The sequence below is a fragment of the Octopus bimaculoides genome, chromosome 19, assembly GCF_001194135.2.
Source record: "Octopus bimaculoides isolate UCB-OBI-ISO-001 chromosome 19, ASM119413v2, whole genome shotgun sequence".
In the NCBI taxonomy this organism is placed as follows: Eukaryota; Metazoa; Mollusca; class Cephalopoda; order Octopoda; family Octopodidae; genus Octopus; species Octopus bimaculoides.
Window position 1 is genome coordinate 21,713,763 of NC_068999.1, and position 11,881 is coordinate 21,725,643.

The window sequence follows — 11,881 nt, forward strand, 5'->3', positions numbered from 1 at the left end:
CCAGGTACAGAGGTTTATCCTTAGCTAGGTATTTCTCTTGCAACTGTCTCACTAGAAATAAGGCATCAGTAGTGCTTTTACCTGGCACGAACCCAAACTGCATCTCATCTAAATTGATTCGCTCCCTAATTAGTTGGGCTATGACCCTCTCTGTAACTTTCATAACCTGATCTAACAGCTTGATGCCTCTGTAATTATTTGTATCTAAAGCGTCCCCTTTACCTTTGTAGCAGTTGACTATGATGCTGCTACACCAGTCATAGGGTATGACTCCTTCGTGTATCACCTGACGGGTGACTAGGCTATAGCCAACACTGCCAGATATTTTGAGCATCTTTGCTTTTTGATGTTCTTTAATTTTGTTTAGTCATCATCGCTTAACATTCTCCTTTCATGCTGGCATGGGTTGGATGGTTTGAAAGGAGATGGAAAGTCACAAAACTGTGTCAAGCTCTACTGTCTGCTTGGCATGGTTTCTACACATAATGCCAACCACTTTACAGTGTACTTGGTACTTTTTTTCATGGCACCAACAGCAGCAGTAAAACACCAAGTAGCTTGCAAGACCCCCCTCAACTAGGGGAGGAGGAGTATTGAGGGAGGTGGGTTTTTGCTAGATGAATAGAGGGACAGAAATGGGTGTTTGCAATAAGAGGAGATAACCGGCTACCTCAGTTGAGGAGAGAGATGGTGAAGATGTGATGGAGAGTATATTCAAGTTACAGGGAAGTGTATATAAGTGAGTTGGAAGCAAGGATTGGATAGGTTGAGCGAGTGGGTAAGTTTGTGAGATTGTGAAAGGAGGAGAGGGGGAATGTAATGAGTGGAGACAGGTAGAGAGAGGAGGCATTGGAAGGTATGTTGTGGGGGAAGAGATACAACAATGATTCAAAATCATATCCTATCATTAACTCTTTCGCATTTAAACTGGCCATATCTGGCCCAAATATTCTGTCTGTTTTATGTTTAAACTGGCCAGATCCAGCCTCTCACACTTACCCTACAATGACATTCTAAAAGTATGTTATCACGCTATTGAAATCTCAAAGCTACAAGACAATGCATGATTAACCCAAAGCAATGTGAAGAAATAAGCATTACTTTTAACTGAACAATCTGAATGCTACAGGATTAACAAACTTACACATATGCCTCATTACCATTTTTCTTAATGTCTACTGTTGTAGTATAAAATTTCTGTCTCTTTTGTTGTTTCTTCTTCAGTAACTTTAAACAGCATGATGGAATATGTGACAAAGAATAAAATGTTTAACCCTTTTGTTACCAACCCGGCTGAAACCGGCTCTGGCTCCAAGTACAAATGTCTTGTTTTCATAAGTTTTGAATTAAAATCTTCCACCAAACCTTAGTCACAATTTATGCTCCTAGCACTAGCTGAATGATAACTAAGTTATTTTACTAAATTCTTTGTTATATTCAAAGTAATTGAAAGAAACACAGAGCATCTCAAAATAAATACAGTACTGAAAGGATTAAAATCCAGCACCAGGCATTTCATGTTATATGCTTGGCATTCAGTTTACAACTGGTAGTTGCCGACATAAACAAGCTTGCACAATATTCCTTACAATGATTTTCAAAAGTACCATTAGCTTTGGTTTTCTGTTATTCTAGATAATATTATTTCATAAGTTTAGTGATGGCATCTGACTTAGCAGTTAGGATACTTGGATCACAATCATAGGGTCAGGCGCTCAATTCCCAGCAGCATGACACTTTATTTCACATAGTTCCAGTCCACTCAACTGGCACAATTGAATAGCACCCATATTTCAAAGGGCCAGCCATGCCACATTCTGTGTCATGCTGAATCTTCCTGAGAACTAAGTTATGGGTACGCGTGTCTCTGGAGTCTTTAGCCACTTGTAAGTTATTTTTGCGAGCAAGCGGTTCTATTGAGCAGAAGAACTGGATCACTCATCATCATAACCGGTGGAGTGCCAGTCAGATTTCATAAGTTTATTGTAGTAAAATATTACCATTTCTCTTCAAATCCAACCAACAAAGTTATCTATCTTCCCCCTTCACCCATGTTGTCTGTCTGTCTGTCCGTCTCTCTCACTCCTTCCAGGACTGACATCCTTCTACTCTAGAACATCAACTCCAAAGAATTCCCTGTCCCTGTCCCTGTCTATGTTTTTCTTACAAATTTCAATTTGCTGCTATTCAATTGCATGATCTCACAATCCAGAAAGAATCTGTTCAGATCATGGACTTTGTCCCTCCTTCCTAAAACCATCTTAACGCCTCTGTCAGTCAGCACTGACCATGGACCTGCACCAGGAATATTTTCCACTCAAGTGCATGCCTTGGTAAAAATTCTTCATAGAAGACCAGCAATTGATACTACAGGTCTTTCTTCTCTGTGCAACTATTGTCCAAGAGAAAAGCAAGGCCCAATTCAACTTGGCACCATTATCATCACAAGGGAAGTCAGAACACAAAGTGACAGAACAAATACTTCCAAACTCTAACAATTCCTCCAATCCATCGCAACAGACTGGTACTTTATTACATTGACTTCAGAATGATAAAAGGATATGGTCAACCTCAGCAAGATTTTAACCCACAAGGTTAAGAACTCAAACAAATAAATATAGGGATTTTTGCTCTATGCACTAATAACTTTGTACAAGCTATTGCCTAGCTAAAACTCTTGAAAACAATTATTCTGCCTACAAGTATATGCTGATATTTGAAATGTCTACAGAAATGTGAAATTTTCCATTAAAAGAAAAGAATAAAAGCGTTCTGTAAAACAGAATCACTGCTCGAACCATGGAAGAAATCGGTAATATAACAAAAACAATCAGACAACTTGGAAGTCATGGAACTTCCCAGAATGTCGTTCAGATGTTATTTTCGGAATACTTCGTCCAGTTCGCTCAGCTCTCAGTTGTCACTACGATCGTTTCTCTGGACGCTACGTTTGGCACCTCTTCAACTTGTTCGGCAAATTTCTCCTGCACACACACACATAAACCCACAATATTACAACCCTTTAATACTACTCAGTAGCTTTCTCACACGAGAGAACGAGGAGAGAACGTGTGAATGAATGAATGAGTGTGTATAGCCCAGCGTTTCCATTACACAAGTTCAACAAAACATGACATACTTTAAACCTGTCGTCTAAGACATACGTCTCCGTCACCATCACCAGTATAACTGTACAACTTGCAGAAGAAGAAACAGAAGGAAAGAAACATTTGTAGAGGTGGTGGTCTGGAAATGTTACAGCGTTAATGTAGTAATTAGTTTTCGAGTACGTCAGAGCATTCACACACAAAAGACGACACACAGGGAGCGGAAGTTGTTGGACAGGATGATGTTCGTTTAGTTTCCCCCAATTACTGTAGTTTCCCGTCCTCCTCCAGACACCAATAAATGAACACACACACACACTCTCTCTCTATCTCTCTCTCTCACACAAAACACCCATTCTCCAAACCTCACCAACCAAACTGTCAGACATTGTCAGACTCGGCCCTTCCACAGACTAACATTGTCACATCCTCAACAATAAGTAGCAAACACACCTAACATACACATAAAATAGAATGCTTTTATAGAGAGATAGCCAGATGTGTACCGCGTGCACACAATAAGGTCGTTAGCTGTTTAGTACATACACATATTGGGAAAGCAAGCAATATGACATACATACGGAAAGAGAGCTAGCCAAGTGTCTAACAACGCATACAATTTGTGTATTTGTTTATATATCGAGCCGTTTGCCCTCATGAGAGCCCAATTTCTGTTTGGGCTTGACTCCTTTCTACATATTGTTAAAGACGAGGAAGGAGTCAATTATACACATTTGCTTACTTTCTTTCGTAAGATAAACAGATACGGTACAGCCTCAGGTATATCAAGTCGGAGGAGATAAAGAATACGCACACCACCCGTTTTCGGCGTAACCCTAATCCTAAATACCGGGTGTGCGTATTCTTTACCTTCGCCATCAAGTTTTACTAAATCAGTGATCGCTATTCCTCCTGAACAGTACTGGTTGCGTTGATAAAAGCCCACAATTAAAAGAAGTTAACAGAACCACCATACCGAGGGTCGATTAAGTACCAGTAATATGCTGAAATCATCTCAATCTACAATTTTCTATTTCTATAAATCGGTGGGGCCTAAGTAGGTCTATCAAATATGTATCTGTTGTAACGAGAAAGTCTCAGCGTGATCATTAGGGATGCTAAAAATAGCTGCCAAATATACCTCAAATCACATCTCTACAATCTTAGATAAGAGGTCACAATAGATAAAGTGGTCCTGGGTTCTCTGCGCGACGGCATGATCCTGGTTAGAATGTATTTGATCCGAGGTTAAACCACTAACGTACTAGACTAGACTGAATTTAATCTTAAACTGTTTACCAAACCTCAATAGGTTATAATACAGTTCTATATTTAAGAGATGAGGAATTATGTACATTATTTACATTTGATGGATATTTGTCCTCGTCTTGTTTGTTGTTAACACAACGTTTCGGCAGGCATTAGACTTCAATGGAGACATATTGAGAAACTCCACCAAAAACTAGCTCGTCTTTCAACTCAGGTTCGAAATTTCCCCAAGACACCTGACGAAGGCTGGAGGGTATATCAGCCGAAACGTTGTGTTAACAACAAACAAGATGAGGACAAATATCCGTCAAATGTAAATAATGTACCCAATGGGTTATGTTAGAAAACGCAGTCAACTTTGCTTTGTTTAGCCTTCCGAAGTTGATGAAATAAAGTACAAGCCAAGTGGGTACTACTAAAGCAGCGCGGACGCGCGACTGCGCGTTCGGATCCGCGCTGCTTTAGTAGTAGCGCCAAGTGTTGAGGTCGATATCATTAACTATTCCCTTTCCCAAAATCTGATCGGTGTACCCAAATAAGACAATATTTGAGGGTGGTGGAACGGTAGAACTGGTGCAGCATGAGACAAAATTACACGTGATGTTTATTTACGAGCCTTTTACGTTCTGAGTTCAAATTCCACTGAAGTCAGTAAAAGTACTAAATTTTTCACCTTGCGATTATGTAAGATGAAAATCTAGAATTCACTTCTGACTTTAATCAACCCTAATGAAGCAGATCCACAATCAATAAGTGTTGTTGGAGATTTGGTTGCTATTTCTAGCAGGTCGGCGAGCACGTAGACTCACCCGTTGACTTTGCAAACAAAGTCAACAGAAAAGCTGTGACACGGCATGTAAACATGTCAATTAACATCAGTGTGATTAACCTTTTTTTGCGATAATGTATTAAAATGAGATTAAACAAAAAAAGTAGCTCGAAATCAATTAACCGTACCATCAAAAACCCCATGAGCTAGGAACAAATTATCATTGAAGCCGTTTTTAAAAAGTGTGTGGAGAGGCTACACCAATCCTTATACATTAAGACGCGTGTTAATGCGACGGGGGATGAGTGTTTGTGCTATATATATAGAATATATCAAAGACATACAAGCATATCTACAAATATATGGGTGGGTGAGTTTAGGTAGGTAAATATAAATTAAGAGAAAATTTTCAAATTCAGTATATTGATGTACTTTTTCACGCGGAATCAGAGTTTGTAATTCATTTATCTCAGAAAAAAAATTTCAGAAAAATGTAACAAACGTTTAAAATTTCCTCATTTTTACCCAATCAGAGAACAGGGTTTGTGCGTAATGGCCGTCATAAAATGAAACTAAACAAGTTTAAAACAAACTGAAAGCAATGCATGAGAAATAATATATATATACAAAAGAGTGAGAGCGATAAAGAGTGAAGTAACTAATCGAGAGAGAGACAGACTGATGGCGATAGATAGTGGGAGAGTTGTCGATCTGAAAGTTGAGTTATTTCCAGAGCTGGACGCGAATTTTTTTCCCCACGAGAGCTCCGGTTCCCAGTTATGAACTCATTTGCATACAGCCAAATCCTGTTTCTTGTCTGGGTGAAAATGATCAAACTTTAAACCTTTATAACTTTTTAAAAACATTTTTCTGGAAAAAATGAAATAACTCCAGTAATTCAGTTTGGGCAAGTGTATTATTGTGCCAACGTCGGAGTAACCAGTGAACATCGAAGGATCAACACCAAGAAGGAAGAAATATTATTTATATAAATTTATTCGTTTGCCCGACATGTAGTTAATGAGACAGTAGTACTTGTAGTGATGGCGAATTTTTGTCTGACAGTAGAGAGGGAAAGAGTAAAGAATGCACGGTGCTGACTAGAAAGGAAGAAAGAATAAGGGTGGCTCTGCGCTGATTGGTTGTATGCAGATGAGTCCATTACAGGGGTCCGGAACTCTCGTGGAAAAAAATTTTGCGCCCCGGGCAAGCTGAACTTCGGCGTGTACAAGCTGACGGTCGTAGAAATTTCCTTGTCTTTGTCACGCCCTCCTTGACGCTCCCTAGCACATGGCACCTCGTGCGACTACCCAAGTTGCCGGTACCTTGAGCTGGCCCTGGTTATTTCTTACAGCAAATGATATATTTTTTATTACAATTTATGGACCACCCTCTCTTAGGAGGGGGAGACATATTTCGAAAATCAAATTCGTTTTTCTCGAGGACGCATTGTCTCAGAGCCTTTCAGGGCTAAACTCATACACTCGCATTTATGTTTAAATATATGTATATACACACACAGAACTGGAACCCTCGACGTCGTAAGCGACGGAGTGCCAACAACAACAACAACACACAGATAAACTGACACTCCCACACCATTACATATTCACACGCACAGAAGAAAATATTCTCTATAAATACAATATCAAAACACACTCAGCCAATAGAGTGTGCATCAGAATCACCATGAAGAAATTTAAGACCACATTTAACCATTACCAATATATATTCTGGAATCCTAACGAGAGAAATGTCACATCACCTTACACATTTGGCATCACAGTGATAACCACACACTACACAAGCTTCAATGAATAATGTTACCAAAACCACCATAAGACCGCAGTCGCTGCCAGTCCTGTAATTCATGTACAAATGAAAGTTTCCACATACTATTAGCCCTCAAACAACTAAAAAAAAACCCAAAAAAACTGAACTCATAAATTACCTACAGACTTTCAAAATCTATTTCAACTACTAATGTGTGCACGACCCAGAGAGTAAGATGCACTTATCTCATGTACATATTTGCACAAATAACTTACCATGATACACCACCCAATACACCTGTTATCCTTTACCTGTTTCAGTGAAATAGAAACACACGCAACGCGCTTTTTTCAGTTTCCATCAACTCACAAAGCTTTAGTTGACCCGGGAGACACTCAAGATGCCACGCTGTGGGATAGAAGCCGGAACGACGCGGTTAGTAAGGAAACATCTTGCGATACAGCCACGCCGTCGAAACAGAAAAAGATCACAGCTCTTGCTACATATACAAAACCAGACACAAATCCAATCGCCCGTACAACCAATCACTGCGATTATACCGAAAAAGCCCACACAAACAGTCAACAACACACCAATACACAGGTACTAACATGAACATACAAGTGTTGTATATGCGTGTGTCTGTATACTGTATGCTTATCATAATCGAAGACTAGATCACACTTATGCTTGAACACACACAATATAAGCAGGTTTATAATCAAAAGTGAAATAATAATATAGAAAATAATAATAATATAGGCGCAGGAGTGGCTGTGTGGTAAGTAGCTTGCTTACCAACCACATGGTCCTGGGTTCAGTCCCACTGCGTGGCACCTTGGGCAAGTGTCTTCTACTATAGCCTCGGGCCGACCAAAGCCTTGTGAGTGGATTTGGTAGACGGAAACTGAAAGAAGCCCGTCGTATATATGTATATATATATATATGTGTGTGTTTGTGTGTCTGTGTTTGTCCCCCCCCCACCATCACTTGACAACCGATGCTGGTGTGTTTACGTCCCCGTAACCTTGCGGTTCGGCAAAAAGAGACCGATAGAATAAGTACTAGGCTTCCAAAGAATAAGTCCTGGGGTCGATTTTCTCGACTAAAGGCGGTGCTCCAGCATGGCCACAGTCAAATGACTGAAACGAGTAAAGAGTAATATAAGACGTTAGTAATAGAGCCGTAATTCTGGAGTTAAAACCGAGTTACGTATTTGGCGTCGACTGCAAGACTTAATATGTCGTTTATTTCATTCAATCACTTTCATCAATTCTTGTTGGTAGTAGTAGGAGAAAGATCGATTAAAATAACTGCCAGAAATAAATATCTTAACATCAAATATATTTCTTGAGATTTAATGTTCTACGTATCTGTTGGGCTGAATCTATAAAATTAGCACCACATGCCGTAAATGGAAAAGAGTCTTAAACGTCGTAATTATTATTTCTGGTGTCTGTTTAATATGTAAGATCTCCGCTTGCGCCAACCTCCTGTCAATAGCGTTAATAGCTCGAACTAATGAAAGAATCGTCTCTCCATGGTCGCCCGTTTATGCTATGAAAAACTGCAACCGAATCTTCCCTGCATCACACTCTGCCGTTTTAAATAAAAATATGACCATTTCACTTAGGTAATTTTAATGATCTCCAACAAGGCACGAACGCTATATAATCTAATCTCTCCTCGCTTATTAACACAAAGGCTTGACTATAAGGAAACAATCAATTATGTAATGAAGGTAGTCAAAAGGTGAAGGTTCGATCTTCAAATACAAGAGCTACACATCAACATCCAACAAAGCTGATGCACGCTAATCGCCCAAGTGAGCGGCTCCATGCAGTTTCACATTTATTTGAATTGCGGGTAGGGAAACTCTTCCCTGCTTCCATAATTAAAACTACTCGTTGACGAAGTTGTCTTTAAATCCATATGAATAAATAAATAAACCTTGAAACCGCAGGACTGACATTGTAATGCAAACATAAAATAAAAGATCCGTTATTTTTCTTAACATGATGCACGGGTTCTTCTGCACTTGCAGTCTGTCTCCGTTATTAAAAATCCTGTCAAAGCAATCATCCAAAGCTGCTAAAAACTGCAGTCAAAATTTCTCTATCATACCCTACTGATGTCTTAAAAGAGGAAGTGCACATTTGATGTGACCCTGAATGCACACTGTTTGAGTGGATGCGAAAGAAAAAATGAAATAAAAGCCTTTGACCTTATATTTACTTCTTCGGAGCTGAATAATAATACCTGTTGATAAGGCATACATAAAGGCCACGAAGATTTGAGTTCGAACCTCTGGTTGTACATATCTTACTGTTCTTAACGTTTCCAAATGCTCCGGAGACATAGCCGAACGTCACATTAGCCCTCCTCTGAGAAGTTGATAAACTGTGATAATGTTAGAAACATACTAGTCAGTAGATTAATAGATTGAAGTATATCTCATTTTATGTTCAGAGTTCAAATTCCACCGATGTTGATAAAATATACTTCTAGCCAAGTACTTGCAAGAACTCTGGGACTTGAAGAGTTGAGTCCACTATACTTTCCTTCAAAATCCATGGCCACGTACCAAAGTTAAGGGTAAAATGCATTGCGGTACTACAATCGCCTCTTTATATTCTGCGCTCGAATCCCACTGAAGTCAACTTATCCCTTCCTCCTCCGAAAATGACAAAACAGAATATCAATCACATACTAAGTCGATTTAACAGGCCAATACAAAATATTATTTTTGTGAATTGGCAATATCATTGGAGTGTCGGACAAAATGGCTTCTAATATTTGCTCCGACTCTACGTTTTGAGTTCAAACCTTCCTCCGTCAACTTCAACTTTTATCCTTCTGCGATTGATAAAATAAAGTACCAGCCAAACATTGAGGTTGATGTGATTAATTAAGCACTCCCACCCAACACCCAAATATATGACTTTGTGTCCATGTTGTAAATGATATAAATATTGTTATTAATAACGATAGTAGGTTACAAGAAGAAAAAAGTGTGTGTGTGTGTACACACACACAAACAATAGGAGTGAAACATGACTGAGCAAAAAATACTGAGGCACAATCTAGTCACGAGTTAAGGAAAAGAGAAAGAATAAGCATTATGCAAATGATCGTAAATCCACGGCCATACAAATGCGCTAACACTTAAATAAACCCTATGGTCTCGGTAATTATATATACGTACATACATGCACGCCGCGCACACACACACACAGAGAGGGGGGGAAGACAGACATTTAAACGAAAGGTCTAAGTAGTTATGTGTAGAGAGAGTGAGAGAAAGTGAGAAATATTGGATTAAAAAAAAGAATATATCTGAAGACTCTCTCTCTCTCACACACACACACACACACACACACAATTCCAGTTCGCTTGTGATTGAATTAATGAAAGAGATTGACTATTATTTCTAGCAGGTGGTGACAGTGCAAAAGTGAGGTAGAGGAAGAAAGAACTATAACGACAGTAGTAAACAGGTGGTAGTCGGATTAACGATTTTAAATTACATAGGCACGAGTGGAGCTAAGATTTACAATGGAGTGGATGGATGAAAGAAAAATGAGATTATGTGATGTCCAGGTTTTTTTTTTTTTTTTTAATGAAATTTAATATTAACGTAAATGAAATCAAATAGTATTAGCTGGAAAACGAAACGAATAACAGTTACACTATTTTATTAGTTTTGGATAATTTAAAAAATTTCAATTTGGAGAACCATCTAAATTTAATTTAAAGAGTGAGGGATGATTAAGTATATATAACATTCATATACCTCCTCTTTAACCCCCCCCCCCACTTAAATGAGGTGTTGAAGTTCTGAGTGGAGTAATGCGGTTCTGACTGGAAATCAAAAACAGGTCACAAACACAAAGACAGACAGATAGATAGATAGATAGACAGACACACACAGATGTACAAACACAAATACGCTATATACTGTATTAGACAATATAATGGGTATATATGGTCATGGTTTTCTTCACACAATATATACATTTTTTTTACCAATACACAAATATAGAATGGGACCTATTTTATCTACAGGAATTCAAAACTATACCAGCCCAGTGTGTGTGAGTGAGTAGATAGATAGATAGATCAGTCGAGTAGTGTATTCTTGGATATGAAGAATAACCAGGAATATAATACTCCTCTACTATATAAAAGTATAATAGCTCAAATTTTTTTTTAGATCGTGCTTTTTTTCTGACTTATGGAAAACTGACCGACATATATATATATATATATATATATATATATATATATATACACACACACATACAAAACGGAACGATCAAACAGTAGTCTTCATATTACTTATGACATTTATAAATTACACACTGCTTTAGTTAATGAGAGCAGTTATATATGATCTAAATTTTTGTTCTTGGTGAAATGTCCCATAGTTAATCGACGACAGAGATTCAATATCTATGGTTAAGGCATATATAGTGCAGATTTTATGTAACTTCGTAGTTTGAACAAGGAAATTAGCATTTTTTCTTAAAGCTAGTCTTTCAGCAAATTACTTACCAAAACATAAACTTGAGGGTGGGACCAGCGAATTTACTCAGTTTCAATGACTTGATATCTTTCTGTGAAGTTGGTTCCGACTGAGTGGATGTTAAATCTCTCCATGTGACTACACAAAGCCCTATGAACAGAACCGCTAAAGACATTCGGCCGAAAGAAGCCATTGCTTTTAGCTGAATGGCATCTGAATTAAAGGGGAAGTAATTCTCGTTTACAAAAACACAAAAGAGTTACACTTGTTCATGCAGCTTTCGTGTTATTGTTTATTTATTTATTTATGCGTAGAGGCGCAATGGCCCAATGGTTAGAGCAGCGGACTCGCGGTCATAGGTTCGCGGTTTCGATTCCCAGACCGGGCGTTGTGAGTGTTTATTGAGCGAAAATATCTAAAGTTCCACGTGACTCCGGC

At 38.5% G+C, this 11,881-nt stretch overlaps 1 protein-coding gene across 2 annotated transcripts in view; it reads right to left on the reverse strand.

Annotated features, from left to right (window-relative positions):
• The window catches only part of LOC106872954 (thioredoxin reductase-like selenoprotein T), a 25,134-nt gene extending 13,463 nt beyond the window's left edge, over positions 1-11,671 (reverse strand). For both annotated transcript variants that reach the window (XM_014920134.2, XM_014920135.2), the window contains exon 1: positions 11,473-11,671. In XM_014920134.2, coding sequence (XP_014775620.2) covers positions 11,473-11,636 — 164 coding nt within the window. In that variant the 5' untranslated portion in view covers positions 11,637-11,671. The remainder of the gene's footprint in view (positions 1-11,472) is intronic.
• Between the last annotated feature and the right edge of the window lie 210 nt (positions 11,672-11,881).